Raw genomic sequence first — 18,015 nt, 5'->3', positions numbered from 1 at the left:
TCTGCCATACTCAGTATACTCAGTAAAATGAGGGTTGCATTTCCATTTAATAGAAAAATAAGCTGAAGCTTATAGAGTTGGATGTTATTACATAAGGTGATATGGCTATTAAATGGCAGTCAGATCTTGAATCCATATGTTATGGTGCTCAGTTCAGAGCTCTTTACCACATTCAGCAACTGCTCTTATTACACAATTACATTTTAATCTTCTTGGGAGGCATGTATGGTAATTAAAAGAATGGGCTCACCGGGCACGGTGGCTCACGCCTGTAATCCCAGCACTTTGGGAAGCCTAGGCGGGTGGATCACGAGGTCAGGAGTTTGAGACCATCCTGACCAACATGGTGAAACCCCGTCTCTACTAAAAATAGAAAAGTTAGCCAGGCGTGGTGGTGCGCGCCTGTCACTTGAACCCGGGAGGCAGAGGTTGCAGTGAGCCGAGATCACGCCATTGCACTCCAGCCTGGGTGACAGAGCTCGCGAGACTCTGTCTCAAAAAAAAAAAAAAAAAAAAAAGAATGGGCTCTGCAGTCACAAAGTCCTAGATTTAAATGTGTTCATAAATCATAAATGTGTTCAGTACATCAAAGCTGTTGCTACAGTTGTTGCCGTTGATGTTGCTGTCACCATCGGCTTTGGTATGGGTTTTGCACAGGACTAGTCCCAAATGTTGGAATGAAAGGTGAGACTGCCTCTCCTGCTACTAAGGTGCAACCAGTTGAGTAGAGGCGGGCTGATTCTTGCTGATCTTTCCCAGCTGCACAAGGTCCTATTTTTAACCAAGGCCCCAAAAAACTTCCAAGCTTGAAGCATGGAAGAGTAGAGTGGAAGAAGTCCAGGGAATATTGCCAGAAAAATGCTGCTTCCCCATTTAAATTAATTTTACATGTGGCCCAGCCTGTCTCTGGTCTGTAATTTACTCATTCATTCTGTTGTAAAACAAATATTTAATAGATGTGTCCAGCTGTGTGCCAATTTCTGAGAGAGCCGTGAGGCCTTTCCTGCATGTCTCAAAATGCAGTTGTGAAAAATGTCCACATGGGCTCTGGGACAGACACCCCCTAAGTCCCTAAAAGGACTCAACCATCTGCTCCCTTTAAGGTGAAATTTGTTGGACTTGGAGGCTGTGTTGTCTTTATAATTTTGATTCTTTTGTCTTTTGTGGTTAAATGGCATCGGAGAATCTTTTTCTATGTTATGGAAGCATGCATGTTAGCTGATCACGCATTTGATTTACTTTGTAATCAAAGGAGCAATATCTCTTTAGTTGTCTATTGTTGAGACCTGAGACTCACTTCAAAAGTGATTTGCCACTTAGAATAGCAGTCAAGATGAGGCTCGCTTGTTAAATATGGCAGGAGACAGTTGGGGGAGCATATTTGCTCTACTGAGGGGTTTCCACAAAGGTCAGTTCAAGGGTTTCTAAAGACTCCAGCTGCTCTTCAAGTTTGTTGTTTGGCCTCTTGTCAATAGGCGCTTGTGCTCATTTTGTGCAGGAGGATTTGTGCAGGAGAAAATGTTGGCGTTCATAACTGCCATTCGGGTGGGGAGTACCACGGTTTCTCTGTTTAGTTTTTGATTTTACAAAGAACCTAAGTTTGACACATGGACTTTTCCTTTCTACCCGCAGCCATTTCTATAGCTTCATTGTGAGCTATGCATATATTAAAAGCATTTGAAATTGTATTTGGGCTGTGAAAGTATCTGATGTACTGGGCCACTACCCTGTTGTCTTATGTTGTAAATTATAAGAATGCACAGACATAAATGACAGTAAAGAGCCACTTCAGGCTACAGAGCTTGAGAGTGCAGACAGATGAATCAATCTCTGGGGATCCAGTTTAGCACGAAGAACTTAGTAACTCGTGAAAACCCTGTGGAGAATGTTGAATGGCTCTTGGTTTGTTTAGTTAGTATAGAATGAATTGGTAGCCCAGCGTTTATGATAAGCATAAGTCTGCAGACCTAGGAAGAAGAGGGAAAGATAAAATTGATTTACAAGTAGCTTGTATTTGAGAAAAAATAATTTGCCCCACATCCTAATACTAAGCTTCTTTATGCTTATGTCACTATATAATATTGAGAAATGTGGAAACATTTTGTAAAACTGGGACAAAAAAGTTGTGGACCAAAATGTTGCTTAAAAACTTGAAATGTTCTCTCCTTAGGTTGTAGTTATTCTATAGCATTAACACTATTTTGGTAACTTGGATGTCATTTAAGTGGTGGGAAATTTCAAATTTTCCCTTCCAAAAATAGAAACAAAAATGTTTCTAACTATCTTATAATAACAATGAGAATTGGAGTGCTTTGATAAATCTTTTCCCACCTGAATGGAATTTTCTGATGTTGAAACTGACACTAATTGCTGTGGGAAGCAGATGGCATTGCGCTACTTCAAATTACTGTCTGCCCGCAGGTTCCAGCAGTCATGCAGCTGCATTCTTGTAATTTCTCCACTTTCACACTTCTTCCTGAATAGTTGTTCTGCAAACAGACCCATCACAGAATAGATACTCTCTTTTGTTGTTGTTCAAGCAATTCTCCTGCCTCAACCTCCAGAGTAACTGGGATTGCAGATGCCTGCCACAACACCTGGCTGCTAATTTTTCTTTCTTTCTTCTTTTTTTTTTTTGAAACAGTTTCGCTCTTGTTGTCCAGGCTGGAGTGCAATAGCACAATCTCGGCTCACTGCAACCTTCACCTCCCAGGTTCAAGCAATTCTCCTGCCTCAGTCTCCCTAGTAGCTGGGATTACAGGCGGATGCCATGATGCCCAGCTAATTTTTGTATTTTTATAGAGATGGGGCTTTGCCATGTTGGCCAGGCTGGTCTTGAACTCCTGACCTCAAGTGATCCACCCACCTTGGCCTCCCAAAGTGCTAGGATTACAGGTGTGAGCTACCACGCCCGGCCGACATTCTTATGAAACTGATGAGAGGGCAGTAACCTTTCCTCTTTCCAGTCATGTTAGGCTTCACTATTGGAGTCATCTAGATCATACAAGAGGGGGAACTTAAGCTATTTTCATGTATCATGCCTTTCTCTACAAAGAAATGATGCAAAAAAAAAAAAAAAAAAAAAAAACTTCTTGCTTGTCTGATCAGACTTTTCATCTTCTTGATGACCTTCTAGATTTATTAAAAATTACCAACTTGAGGATCAAGTTTGTGAAACTGCATACTTTGGGAGATAACCTTCTGGATTCCAGAATGGAAATCAGAGAAAAGTATTATTATGCAGTTTATGACATGGTGGTTCGAGGAAATTGCTTCTGCTATGGTCATGCCAGCGAATGTGCCCCTGTGGATGGATTCAAGGAAGAAGTGGAAGGAATGGTAAGTAAGCCTTCTGTGCACCTTTCTCCTTTACATGGCTGGTAATAAAATGCAAAGTGAAGCTAGTCTCACCTTAAGCCTTTTACATTTTCTGGGGGTTTTAGTTTTACAGAGTTACATTTAGCCCTTTGCACCATACAGGTAGTTGATTGTTGATTTTCTCTTTGAAGAGTTTCTTGGACACGGAGAATGTACAGACTACTCATTTCATAGACGATGAATTTTTGGAATTTGTTGCTTCAGGCTATTGCTAAAGTAGATATTTTAGTCAACAAGGATTAAAAAGTTGTCTAAATAACAATTGAGTCTGCCTTTATATTAGGGAAGATTAAAAACCTCAATTATGCTAGAAGGCATAAATTGATCTCAACCCAAAGAAACGGAATTTTTTTTTTTCTTGAGACAGAGTCTTGCTCTGTCACCCAGACTGGAGTGCAGTGGTGCAATTTCAGCTCACTGCAACCTCCGCCTCCTGGGTTCAAGCAATTCTTGTGCCCAAATACGTGGGATTACAGGCCCACACCACCATGTCTGGCTGATTGTTGTGTTTTTAATGGGGTTTCACCATGTTGGCTAGGCTGATCTCAAACGCCTGACCTCAAGTGATCCGCACACCTCAGCCTCCCAAGTAGCTGGGGTTACGGGCTCGCGCCACCACATCTGGCTAAATTTGTATTTTTAGTAGAGACAGGGCTTCTCCATATTGGTCAGGCCGATCTCAGACTCCTGACTTCAAGTGATCCGCACACCTTGGCCTCCCAAAGTGCTGGAATTACAGGCCAATGCACCCTGCCCACAGCTAGAAAATTTTAACCCATACCAATGGGATATCATTTTAGGGATCAAATGGAGTTGGTTTCTTTCTATCTTTTCCTCGTAATTCCATTCTTTTCCCACTTTTATGCCACGTTTGCAACTTATGTACATTTTGAAATTTGGGATTTGGGTGATTTGCCAAATGGATAGATGTGTTTAAAGTATTCTACTAGTATCTAGGAGAATTCTTACAGACCTAGAGGATTTTAAAGCCAGATAGGACTTATGAGATCACCTAGACCAACTATTGGTGATAGAGGAGCCCAAGGATTAAGTAATTTACTAGAGAGCCCTAAGTAAATGAGCACTCTGCCCTGGGGTTCCTTCCACTAAGCTGTGGCCTCCCCTCATGAAGGCTGTGCTTACATGCTCTTGCCTTTTCAAAGATTGTGAGTCCTTTTCAGAGAAGGTACAGGATTGAGTGTATTCAGCCCTTTAAAAACTTCTGCCTTCCCTTTACTCCAGTTAGAACTTCTGTTGCACAACAAAAGTTGAATTTTCGACGGAGCCTGAAGGGGAGGGAGGTATTTCTCAAATCTTATTGGTCCCTCTTTCAGAGAATGCTAGGTAGATTATGTTCCCTTTACAGCATAACAAATCAGCTGTGTAGCTAATGTCCTGTTACTATCATGGGTCTCACAGCATGTGCTGTTGATTTAGGCACAGTAGGGTCTTATGGTATGTGCTTTGGAACTGGTTTTCAGTTTATGTAAAACCACCTGGTAATAACAGGACTTTAGTCTTCTGCTAACTGCATTCCCACCAAAGTGGGTCCAGGAGGGACCTGTCTGTCCTGTTGCTGAATTCCATTCTGTAGAAACTCTTGTTAAGGTGAGATGCCCATATACACCCATATTTAGTGGACCAAAAGGCCATAATTAATTTATCATTTATGTGCCTCAAGGGTGGTAAGTGTGCCTTACACTGACACAAGGCAAAATCGTATATCTGGGCCTTTCATCAGGCAAATTAATATATTTCTTTTTCGAGATCTTGTATTTCCTTACATAAATGTAAATGTGATAAATGATTAATTTTTAAAATTTTACTGTCATTGAAAGAAAAATTTAAGTGCTATGCCTGAAGTAAAAAAAACTAAAATAAGCTAGCTAACAAAAACCTTTTAAAAGAAATGGTTATTTGGCTAAGTGGTAAATCGTGCAGTAATATAAATTGGTTTCCAGGTGGTATGTATGCATTTAGTTCTACATTATAACTTTTGTAGATTTCTATTACAATAGGTTTTCTTAAAAAAAATCTTAAGTAACTAGTTTTTTTTTTTTTAATTTTAAGTAATTTTGTTCATCTGGGTTCTTTTCATAGCTATTCAATAAAATATTTCTTGTGCATCCACTATGTAATGGGAACATTCTAGAGATGGGGCATGTAGCCATCAACAAGACAGACAACTCACTGCAGGGAGGGAGAAAATAAAAACAACCAAACAACCCTTTTCTGTGGTGAGCTAGAGATTAGTACAAAAAAGGGTTTTAAACTTTCGATTGATTATGGAGAAATGTGGCTATTCATACATCTCTGCCTTTGCTCTCTCCTGTTTTTATAACTTTCAAGGTTCATGGACACTGCATGTGCAGGCATAACACCAAGGGCTTAAACTGTGAACTCTGCATGGATTTCTACCATGATTTACCTTGGAGACCTGCTGAAGGCCGAAACAGCAACGCCTGTAAAAGTAAGTCTGTGTTGAAGGGACATTTTAAATCCATTCAGGCTCTAGTATCCATTTCCTAATTAGAGGTATTATAACAGTATACTGTTTTGCAGAGGGAAGAAAAGTTACGTCTTTTTTGCAGCTTCACCCTGATACTCCTAGACAACCAACAATATGCATTCAGTTAAATTAATTAATATTCACTGAGCAGCCCCTATGTGTTTGACACTGACCTGAGTAGTTTGGCAGCTACAGTAGAAAACTAAGGTGCTGTCCTTGACATTGTACCTATTTTTTTTGGTCACCTAGGCTGGAGTGCAATGGCACAGGCGGCTCACTGCAACCTCTGCCTCCCGAGTTCAAGCGATTCTCCTGGAGTAGCTGAGACTACAGGCGCGCGCCACCATGCCCTGCTAATTTTTTTTGTAATTTTAGTAGAGGAGAGGTTTCATCATGTTGGTCAGGCTGGTCTTGAACTCCTGACCTCAAGTGATCCACCCACCTCGGCCTCCCAAAGTGCTGGGATTACAGATGTGAGCCACCGCGCCAGGGCTGTTTTTAAGGCAAGACGACCATGAGAGAAAATGAAGGAAAAATATGGCAGGGTAGCTCATGAAGGTCTACGAGATATGGAGTAGCATTTTCAGCCTTGTTTCTGTGCCAGTCCAGCTACGGCCTCTGGCATACCTCCCTCCATCCATCTCAGGGGTTTTCTCTGGGTGGAGATGTAGCCGGTGACACCACTGCCCCTCCCCACTCCACACACAGTGATTCTGATGCATGTCCTCCCCTTGAAGAGCAGCTCTGCCTCTGCCCCCACTGAGAAGGACTATTATAGAAGTTCAGCAGCCAACGAGAGCTGGAGTGGTCAAGGCTTTGTTTGTAGGTAAAACCCAGATGGCCCTTGATGGATACTTAACATGGAGAAGGAAGGGAGGGAGGGAGGAAGGGAAGGGGAGGAAAGGAATGAAGGAGAGAGAGGAAAGAAAAGGAAAAGAGAGGAAGGAAGGTGGGAGGGAGTTCAGGTAAGAACAACAACATGAAGCACAAGGCCGCAAGGATGTTCTTGCAACCATCACAGAGTCCATGCTGGGAAGGATTACTCCAAGGTTCAGTTCACCCAGTGTATTGAGAGCAGTACTCTGTTGGGCACCAAGGATGTGAGGAGATAAGACATAGTCCCTCTTCTGCAGGCTGTTGTGTTGCAGGGGGAGACAGGCAAGGTGGGAGGCTGGAGTGCAGAGCCCCAGGAGGGCCAGGCTGAGTCACGCTTCCCTGTGCAAAGACAAGAATGGGATTGTTAGGCCCGAGAGCGAGATGATTGAAGCTGGGTGGTGCCAAGATGACTGCCGAATGGGCTCACAGAGGGAAGCGCTGCGCCCAAGGAGGTCAGCTAGCTGGCTGTTAAACAGACCTACCTTCCTTACTGTGGTCTGGCCTGGTGTGGTGGTGGGAATATGGGAATACGGAGGAGGGAATCCATCCTTCAGGCCTCACGGTCCTCGAAGCAGGGAGCCCGTGGACAGGCTTTCCTAGCAGCACATCATCTGGAAGGTCCCTCACTACAGTGTCCTTCCATCCAGTCCCACCCCGAGTGGACCAGAAAGCGCCCTCAGTGGGATGGCAGCCATCCTCTGTCATACACTTCCAAAGGGACTTTCCCTTAGAGTTTTCCATTTTTCATAGCCCATTCTCTTCCGCAGAGGTCAGATAACTATTTTATAAAGTTCACATTTTTGAGGTTTCTCATCTACTTTAGGGTTTAGACAGTGTTATCGGTGGATGCGTCCTTTTTCCCCAGGAGTCCTGCTTGCTGACTGCCGTTTTGTCTGAACTTAGTCCCTGGTTTCCTAAAGGATCTTCCTTCCTGCCACCCCCATCTTCCATTGGTCCGTAGATTTAAAAAGCTTTTCTTGACGTTGCTCTTGTCGCGCAGAATGTAACTGCAATGAACATTCCAGCTCATGTCACTTTGACATGGCTGTTTACATGGCTACGGGGAACATCAGCGGAGGCGTGTGTGATGACTGTCAGCACAACACCATGGGGCGCAACTGTGAGCAGTGCAAGCCGTTTTACTACCAGCACCCAGAGAGGGACATCCGAGATCCTAATTTCTGTGAACGTATGTTGGGAAATGTCTCTGTGTGGGACCTACTTCAGATTGCCTTCCAAATTGAATAGTCTGTAGTCTCAGCTCATAGTATGAGCAGCAAAGCCAGCATTGTTATTGTAATTGCAGTCGAAGATGCTGGGAGTGGAATTTACTTGGTAGTTGTGCTGCTTTTAGTCGACTTTTGTGAGATTTAGAGGGATGAAGGGAATATATGTATTTATACAAAGATACATTGAGTTTCCTCCTGATTTTAACCTGGTGCTTTGCATTCTTCTCAGGATGTACGTGTGACCCAGCTGGCTCTCAAAATGAGGGAATTTGTGACAGCTATACTGATTTTTCTACTGGTCTCATTGCTGGCCAGTGTCGGTGTAGATTAAATGTGGAAGGAGAACACTGTGATGTTTGCAAAGAAGGCTTCTATGATTTAAGCGGTGAAGATCCATTTGGTTGTAAATGTAGGTCTGTTTGCTAAAAAGTTTGGGAGTTTTCTTGTGCTTGGAATTCCCATTTTACTTTCTAATTCCAAAGCCAGACTATTATTTGAGACTCACGTGGTCTGTGTTTCTCCATTTTGTTTTAATACAGCTTGTGCTTGCAATCCTCTGGGAACGATTCCTGGAGGGAATCCTTGTGATTCCGAGACAGGTCACTGTTACTGCAAGCGTCTGGTGACAGGACAGCATTGTGACCAGTGCCTGGTAAGTAAATCCTCATTACATGGGATGGGTGGTTTGTGAGGATGACATGTTTTAATAGAGAAGGCTTTTCGCCATTGTAGAGTCTACTATCACCCTCACGTGGACGTGTTCAAAGACATGAGTAGACAATTCACACAATAGGAATTACTAATGGATAATTTGACAAGATGTTCACCATCCCTGTTAGAAGTGTAAAGTAAAACCACAATCAAATACCACTTTTATAGACACAATTAACACAAGTTTTAAAAAATGGGAATGTTTACTATTAGGATATCATGAGGTACTGGTACTTCTTGGCTGCTGATGGGCATCCATATTGGTTTGTACTTTTGTGAAAAGTATTTTGGAGATACATATCAGTAGCTTGTAGAAATGTGCATACCCTTTGACCCGGTAACCCTACTTCTGGGAATCTATTCTAATGAAATCAGAAAATTGGACAAAGATTTATTCACCAGAAGACTCATTGCATCTTTTATTAATCATAGCAGAAGACTTGGAAACAACAGTGGAAAAATAGTTAAGTAAGTGTGGGGACTTCTATACAATGTAATATTTGGTTGCCACTGAAAATGACAATAACATCAGGAAATGCTCATGCTGCTTGCTATATTTAAAAAAAAAAAACACAGGATGTGAATAGTATCTTGATTATGTAGGAAATAAAATTCATCAAGGAAAACAAAATCTGGAAGGAAATACACCAAAAAGTTCACTGTAATAATTCCGAGTAGGATAATTATAAGTTTTTAAAAATGTGTGTTTTTAATAATATTGTTATACTTTCTAATTTAGGGAGGATTCACTGCCCCCAAATTATTACCATTAAATATGTATATTTATATATAATCTTAATACACTCTTAAAGGAGGTTTCTGGAAGTCTAATTTAAATCGATGAGCCTGGTCAGGTGTGGTAGCTCATACTTGTAAACTCAGTGCTTTGGGTGGCCGAGGCAGGAGGAATGCTTGAGGTCATGAGTTTGAGACCAGCAAGACCCCATCTCTAAAATTTTTTTAAATCATAAATAAAATAGGCTGGGCACCGTGGCTTATGCCTGTAATCCCAGCACTTTGGGAGGCTGAGGCAGGTGGATCACTTCTCAGGAGTTCAAGACTAGCCTGGCCAACATGGTGAAACCCCATCCCTACTAAAAATAATACAAAAATTAGCTGGGTGTGGTGGCACATGCCTGTAATCCCAGCTACTGGGGAGGCTGAGGCAGGAAAATTGCTTGAAACCAGGAGGTGGAGGTTGTAGTGAGCTGGGATCACACCACTGCACTCCAGCCTGGGCAACAGAGCAAGACTTCGTCTCAAAAAAATAAATAAAATAAATTGGTGAACCTGTTTTTATATACTCATTTTTGAAGTGCACAGAGCTCCTCTTCCCTACTGTTCCATTTCTCTTTATTTCCATCTCTAGTGCTCTAAAGATTTGACTTCCTCACAGCTCAGTTGTGAGAATAGTCATAGCCGTATGCTATATTTCCACATAAATTGTTGGAGGGCTTTCTGTATGGGATTTATGACAGACTGAACTGAGGGCAAATTTAAAGGCCTGCCAAATACTTGCCATAATTCTCTTACAGCCAGAGTAATTATAATGAGGAAAATTGGCATCTTTACTGCTTGCTCTTATTAGTTGTTGGGTGGAGGTTATCTATAGGGCAAAGCAGCTAGTCTGTGGCCTGGCATGATCATGTTGATGGTGAACGGCTCTCTGACGCCAGTGCCTGCAGCTCAGGTTTCTTGATTTCAGAATACTCCTTCCTTTTGTTGGCTTTCTGCTTTAATGATGAAAATGAGCATTTGATGGAACAGCCGAAACACACTTTAACTTGCTTCTTGCTGAGTCTATTGTATAGTTACAGAAACCTACCGTTACATGTTTCATGTTTTGTTCTTCAGCCAGAGCACTGGGGCTTAAGCAATGATTTGGATGGATGTCGACCATGTGACTGTGACCTTGGGGGAGCATTAAACAACAGGTAAGTGGAGCTCCACGTATGCTCTTGTGCTCAGTTTTCCAGGAAAGTCGTGACTTCTAGGAATGAGTGACATTCAGTTGTTTCTCAAAAAGATAAGCAAAATATTTTTTATATGTCTTGATAAATGTGTGTAGGTACCTCTACGGACTAGATTCCCAGTGATGGAACTGCTAAGTCAAAGTACGTATGTATTTTTAATTTTAATAGAGAATGTTAGGTTGTTCCAGACATATTGAACTGGTTTATTTTCCTATCAGTTACAAAAGTACCTTTTCCCCCATCCCCAGCAACAGTTGGTATCATCAACCATTTTATTTTTCAACAATCTAAACACATGGAAAATGGACTCCTGTTTTAATTTGTGTAGAGAATCCTCTCATTTTCTTTTTTCTTTTTTTTTTGCAACTTCCAAGTCCATTAATGAAAATTACATAAAATAATGCTGAGCTACTTAAATATGCTAGTATTCCTTGAATAAATGAAGCATAAACCTCCACCAGAAGCTATCAGAACACACATTTGGCAAGATGTTAAATCTGTGGGAGTTTAACCACCTTCGAGTCAAAGAGAATTTTGGTCTCTGTTCCTGGCTCAGAGTCAGAACATCTGGAACAGATAGTGTAAGTGACTGCTGAGAGAATAGACAGATGTTTCCCTGTGGCCTTGAGTCTTCCCAGAGAGAACACTCTGAATTCATTGAGCAAGCTTCATGTACGCAAAAATGGACTTTCTTTCCCAATTATTTCCCAACACCATAGTAGTCTGCCGGGAAGGAATGAGGTTTTCAGCAGCAAGAACATGCTGTGTTTGTCCTCTTTATTTGGGTTTGTTCTGTTCGAGGTCGTGCCATAGACCCAGTACAGCATGTAGCCTCTGAAATCCGGTGTGAATATCCGTTCTTAGAAAACCTCCAGAGAGGAGGAAGCTAGGATAATTCCATAAAAGCAGAGAAGAAAGACAGAATGCTGTCTGCTTGTGGAATCACTTTTCTGACTTTTCCTTTGTGACTCCCAGAACACATGTTGAATCCTTTAGTAAATGACTCCTCAATTCAAAGCTGTCATCACTCCTAAAGTCCTTCTTGATGAGGTGAAAGTGGCATATGCAATTCCCCAAATTATGTCATAAACTCAGGAATGTCCTATGATTCTTAACCCTAAGTAATTTTTGTTCCTACACTCCCTTCCTCTTTCTCGGTTCCACACACACTTCCTGCCTGTCTCCACCCACGCACAGGCCCTAGCCTGCCCTCTAATCTCTCCTGCAAAAATTTATAAAAACCAGAATGTATTCACCAAGAGAGTTTGGGAAGCAAAATTGTCTAGTAAAGATTTTTAAAGCAGGTAATCATCTGATCTTTCTAGCATGGTTGATGGGATGCCCTATCTTTGAGAATCATTGGTGGGGGGGAAAAAGAAAAAAACATTTAAAGATGCCTCTAGTCTGGTGACTCTAGAGTGTTTTATGGTGAGCCTTTTCAAAGTTGCTGTCCCTCAAGAGGAATTTCCCCAGGAGCCCCTTAGGCAGGGTCAACTGAAGCACTGATTCTACTGGGAGATGTGCACAGATGCCGCTTGGGAAATGTTTGCTGGATGATTGGTTTGTTGCAATCACTCATCAAAACCTTTTACCTGATATTTCTTTTATGTAAAGAAATACATAGTAGGTACTGAATAAATGCTGATTGAGTAGAATTTAAAAATAAAAGATTTCTAAGATGTTAAAAAATAGATATGTACTCCTTAGAGGCAATGTCTAAATGTGATCCCAGACACTCCTTAGTTACTTTGTTGAGGAACAGAATTAACCACAAAAATCACTGGAAGTGGTAAAAGCTTTAAGATGTTTTGTATAGAGAGCTAAATGGATTTTTGGTAGTACAACAAAAGTTTAATAATCCATGTCTGTTATATTGACAACTAACCTGAACTTTGGAATAATTAAAGAAGTGGCCAGGCGCGTTGGCTCACGCCTGTAATCCTAGCACTTTGGGAGGCCGGTGCGCCAGATCACCTGAGGGTCAGGATTTCGAAACCAGCCAGGCCAACATGGTGAAACTCTGTCTCTACTAAAAACACAAAAATTAGCCAGGCATGGTGGCACCTGCCTGTAATCTCAGCTACTTGGGAGGCTGAGGCAGGGAGAATCGCTTGAACCTAGAAAACAGAGGTTGCAGTGAACCGAGATCACGCCATTGCACTCCAGCCTAGGCGACAGAGCAAGACTCTGTCTCAAAAAAAAAAAAAAAAAGTAAGACTAATTAATTTAAATAATGTAACTGAAGCCAAGTTAATGAAGTTTTGCCTAGTAGATTACTTGTTTTAATGAAAAAGAATTGGCATTGGTTGCTAGGTAAATGCTACTTGTAAATGTTTAATAACATTGAAAAATACGAACATTTTTACAGAATCCTTCAAAATTATTTTAACAACGAAATGTAGAGTTTTCATATCTGGCTTGAAGCCCACCACTTCTTTTTTTTTTTTTTTTTTTTTTTTGAGACAGAGTCTCGCTTTGTCACCTAGACTGGAATGCAGTGGCATTGATCTTGGCTCACTGCAACCTCCACCTCCTGGGTTCAAGCGATTCTCCCACCTCAGCCTCCCGAGTAGTTGGGACTACAGGCACCAGCTACCACACTCAGCTAATTTTTGTATTTTTAGTAGAGACGAGGTTTCACCATGTTGGTCAGGCTGGTCTTGAACTCCTGACCCTCAAGTGATCTGCCTGCCTCAGTCTCCCAGTGTGCTGGGATTATAGACATGAGCCACCATGCCTGGCCCCACCTCTTTTTTGAACTCACCATGCTGAAGCCCTGAACCCTCCCTTGATGCATTACTTCTGCATCTCTTTTAGCATTTATTTTGCTCTTACAGTTGTATTAAAAAGGTGTCTTTGGACAGAGATTATGTCGTCTTTGTTTTTGCATCTCACTTGGCACCCAGCATGGTGGACCTGGCAGGTACTCAATAAATGAGGGACTAAAATTTATTGTATTTCGAATCCAGAACAGAAGTTAGTGGATATTTTTATCATTGTATTGAATGACTATGGTGTAGCTAACCCTTTGTTAATTATAATCATGTACTGCATAATAACATTTCAGTCAAGGATGGACCACACATACAATGGTGGTCCCATAAGATACTGTGTTTTTACTGTAGCTTTTCTACATTTTGATATGGTTGAATACACAAATTCTTGCCATTGTGTTACAGTTGCCTATGGTATTCAATACAGTAATATGCTGTACAGGTTTGTAGCTTAGGAGCAATAGGCTATACTATACAGCCTGGGTGTGTAGTAAGCTATACCATCTAGGTTTGTGTAAGTACACCATGATGGTCACACAACAACAAAATTGGCTAACAACACATTTCTCAGAACATATCTGAGTCATTAAGTGACACATGACTATACTGTGATAGAACAGGATTATAGGACATAGGTCCTACCGAAAAGAAAGTGTCCTAGTTGGGGGTGGGGAGGAATGCCACCCTGAGAAAATGAATGTTGCTGACTGAACACTGTGGTTGGTTATTATGAAGCTTTTTATGCTTTAATGTTTTTCTGCCTAATTCCTTAGTAATAGAGAAAGGTTAAAATTCCGTTTTCTTTATTCACCACCATTTAAATGAAATGGAATTTTTAAAGGTTGCCAATTTCTATATTTATGATAATTTATTTATTTATTTATTTATTTTGAGACGGAGTCTTGCTCTGTCACCCAGGCTGGAGTGCAGTGGCGCGATCTCAGCTCACTGCAAGCTCCTCCTCCCAGGTTCACGCCATTCTCCCACCTCAGCCTCCCAAGTAGCTGGGACTATAGGCACCCACCACCATGCCAGGCTAATTTTTAGTGGAGATGGGGTTTCACCGTGTTAGCCAAGATGGTCTCCATCTCCTGACCTCATGATCCGCCCACCTCGGACTCCCAAAGTGCTGGGATTACAGGTGTGAGCCACCACACCCAGCCATAAATGTATTTTTTTAAGAAATAATCTTGGCCTTCACCCACTGAGAAAACATAGAGCCTGTATTAGTTTTCTATTGCTGCCATAACAAATTACCACAATTTGGTTGTTTAAAACAATGTAAGTTTATTATTTTCCAGCTCTATATGTCAAATACAGTCTCAGTGGACCAAAATCACGATGTTGGTAGGGCTGCATTGTTTTCTAACGCTCTAAAGGAGAATCTGTTTCCAGCTAATTTGGGTTGTTGGCAGGATTCTGCTCCTTGCAGTCGTAGGCTGAGGTTCCCCTTCTTTTGCTGGCTGTCATGTAAGGGCTATTCTTGTCCTCTAGAGCTGCCCACGTTCCTTGACTCGTGGTCCCCTCTCTCCATCTTCAAAGCCACCACTGGGTCAAATCCTTCTCATGTCACAGCTCTCTGACATACTGACTTCCTGCCTGCCTCTCCCACTTTTAAGAATTTATGTGATTAGATTGGGCCCACCCAGATAATCCAATAATCGCTCCATCTCGATGTCCTTACCCTTAATCACATCTGCAAAGTCCCTTTAGCCATATGAGGTAACATCCCACAGATAACAGGGATGAGGACGTGGACATCTTTGGGGGCCATTATTCTGCCTCACACAGGCCTTATTTATTTTATGTCCGTATTCTCCCTTACTGATTTAATGAACTGAATCTCTAGTTTACAGAGAAATTTGTAGAGAATACATAAAAATCTAAGCTGCACCATTTCTATCAGATGTGATTTTTACTTGAACACAGGAGAGAGTAATTACATGGAATAAATCATTGGTATCACTGTGAAGAAGCTAGGATTTGTGCTTGAGTTTTGAAAGCTGAGATTTGAAAGGTGCGATTGGTGAGCAGGGGAGGGCCTCCGAGCTGGGAGGGAAAAGATGAGTAAAGGCACAGAGATGGGAATGACTGTAGCAAGGTAGAGATCTGGTCTGATCTTGGCATCTCTGCTCACATTCCCCCATCACCCTCTTTGCTCCTGTTATTCCTGTCCTCTCTCTGCCTGTCAAGTCCTCTCCAGGCTTTAAGGACACCTCTTTCATGACGCCTCCCTCAGTCTCCTCAATCAGATGAATCATATCTTCTTCTCCCATAGTGCTTTGCTTGTAACTCTATCAATGCATAGGTTCTTACTGCATTTTGATTTGTTGCATTGGTTAATTTCTTTATTGTTTATCCCCAATTAGACTGTAAGTTCTTTAAGACAGGGACTATTTTTTTTTCTATTTCTCTTTCTGTATATCATTTAGCCAGAAATAATAGACTTACTGAGGAAGTAAGGATTCATTCAGAACAAAGTTCACAATGGACTAAAATGTGAGAGTACCTGCACTGGAAAGCAAGGCTGCTAGGGCAAATATTTGCTCAGTAAATATTTGCTGAAGAGTATGAGGAGTGTGGCTCATCGGAAAGCAAAGAGTCGGCACCAGAAAGAGAAGCCGTTTTCAGAGGATAGGTTATGGAGGCTGCAGAAAGCCAGGCAGAGGCATCATGGCTTGATAGCATAAGAAAAAACTGTGGGTTTTCGTGAAACAATGAAAGCAGCGCTGTGGGAAGATCGGTTGGCCCGTGGTAGACAGGATGGACTAGGCAGAAGAGGGAGAAGAGTTTGAGAGATCAGTTTAAGAGATTGTTAGAGTAACAGGTATGGGGCGAGGCCATCCTGGACTGACGCAGTGGCAGTGGCAGTGGCAGTGACAATGAGAGGAAGCTGCTAAGTTGAGAAACATTTTGAAGCTGAGTATTGGGATAAAGGAAAGAGAAGGTGATGTCTCACCTATACCATGAGAAGAATTTTAAATCTACTGGCAGAAACAGCAGAGCTGAGGATAAGAAGTCAGTGTGGGCGATGATGATCTGTTTGGGACAAGATGAATTAGACAGCTGGCCAGTCCATGGAAATGTCCCATTGATGGCTGGAGATAGAGAAGCAGGGCACAGCCACCTGCTGGGTGCTGAGAGCTGTAGGATGAGGGCCATCTGCATAGGAAAGCCACGAGAATGAGTTCACTGAAGGAGCCAGTGTTGAATCAAAGCCATGCCTATCTGTGATGACAATTCAAGCCTGTGGACACAGACTTGTGATTGCAGGGCCGCTGTTAAGGGAATTCCTTTCACATGATCGGCTCTCATGGAGCCATTCCTTGTTTAGAATTGCGCTGCAGATAGAGGCAGCACCGGGAGCCTGCTGGCGCCTTTGTCCTCACCTTCATTTGCTCGTTCTCTAATGGTTGCGTGTGAAGGTCTAGTTGTTTTCTTCTTTGGTGGTTCATGTTTTGGATATTTGTTGTCTCAGTAAACATCTGGGGAGGAAAGAATTTTCTTTTGTCCATATGATGTAATGTCTGATGCCTGAATTTCTGAAAATAGCTTTTGTTCATGGACTGTGCCAGAAGAAGCCTAGGTCCTAATTGGAACAAGCTTTCCTCTCCTGGGAATTGGCTGTGGGACGTTAAGAATTCCTATTCCTGGCTGGGCGCGGTGGCTCATGCCTGTAATCCCAGCACTTTGGGAGACTGAAGCAGACGGATCACGAGGTCAGGAGATTGAGACCAGCCTGGCCAATATGGTGAAACCCTGTCTCTACTAAAAATACAAAAATTAGCCAGGCATGGTGGCAGGCGCCTATAGTCCCAGCTACTCAGGAGGCTGAGGCGGGACAATCGCTTGAACCCAAGAGGCGGAGGTTGCAGTGAGCCGAGATCATTCCACTGTACTCCAGCATGGGCGACAGTGCGAGACTCCATCTCAGAAATTAAAAAAAAAAAAAAAAAAAGAATTCCTATTCCTGTAGGATAACAACATGATACACAGAAAGAGGACTTCAGCTATGCCGCGGCAGGGTCATTTAGGATTTTATCATTTGTTTATTTTGAGATGAAGTCTCACTCTGCCACCCAGGCTGGAGTGCAATGGCATGATCTCGGCTCACTGCACCTTCCACCTCCTGGGTTCAAGTGATTCTCCTGTCTCAGCCTCCCGAGTAGCTGAGATTACAGGTGTGTGCCCCTACACCTGGCTAATTTTTGTATTTTCAGTAGAGACGGGGTTTCATCATGTTGGCCAGGCTGGTCTCAAACTCCTGACCTCAAGTGATCCACCTGCCTTGGCCTCCCAAAGTATGGGATTATAGACGGGAACCACTGCGCACCCAGCCTTGGGACAGTTTTAATAAGCCTGTGAGTGCAAAGTCTTCCTGTGAGTTGCAACTTGCCTTAGGTACCTTGTTTAAAACTTTGGGATGAGAAAAAAAGAAAGAACGAACCTTGAGAATGAGTTGAAAGTAACAATTCCAAACCACAGCTCGTCTTTAAGTGAAGTAAAAATGGATACGTGTAATTTGAGTTTTATTTTGTATACAAAATTATGATACTAATAAAAGG

General features: G+C 42.2%; 1 protein-coding gene across 1 annotated transcript in view; it reads left to right on the top strand.

The window, feature by feature from the left end:
• The window catches only part of LAMB1 (laminin subunit beta 1), a 78,102-nt gene that overhangs the window by 17,599 nt on the left and 42,488 nt on the right, over positions 1 to 18,015 (top strand). The window contains exons 6-11 of the mRNA XM_030826767.1: positions 3,137 to 3,339; positions 5,728 to 5,848; positions 7,764 to 7,952; positions 8,222 to 8,401; positions 8,532 to 8,644; positions 10,558 to 10,637. Coding sequence (XP_030682627.1) covers positions 3,137 to 3,339; positions 5,728 to 5,848; positions 7,764 to 7,952; positions 8,222 to 8,401; positions 8,532 to 8,644; positions 10,558 to 10,637 — 886 coding nt within the window. The remainder of the gene's footprint in view (positions 1 to 3,136; positions 3,340 to 5,727; positions 5,849 to 7,763; positions 7,953 to 8,221; positions 8,402 to 8,531; positions 8,645 to 10,557; positions 10,638 to 18,015) is intronic.

Source organism: Nomascus leucogenys, chromosome 13 (assembly GCF_006542625.1).
Source record: "Nomascus leucogenys isolate Asia chromosome 13, Asia_NLE_v1, whole genome shotgun sequence".
In the NCBI taxonomy this organism is placed as follows: Eukaryota; Metazoa; Chordata; class Mammalia; order Primates; family Hylobatidae; genus Nomascus; species Nomascus leucogenys.
The sequence above is the reverse complement of the archived record's forward strand: the minus strand, read 5'-3'. Positions and strand labels throughout refer to the sequence as shown.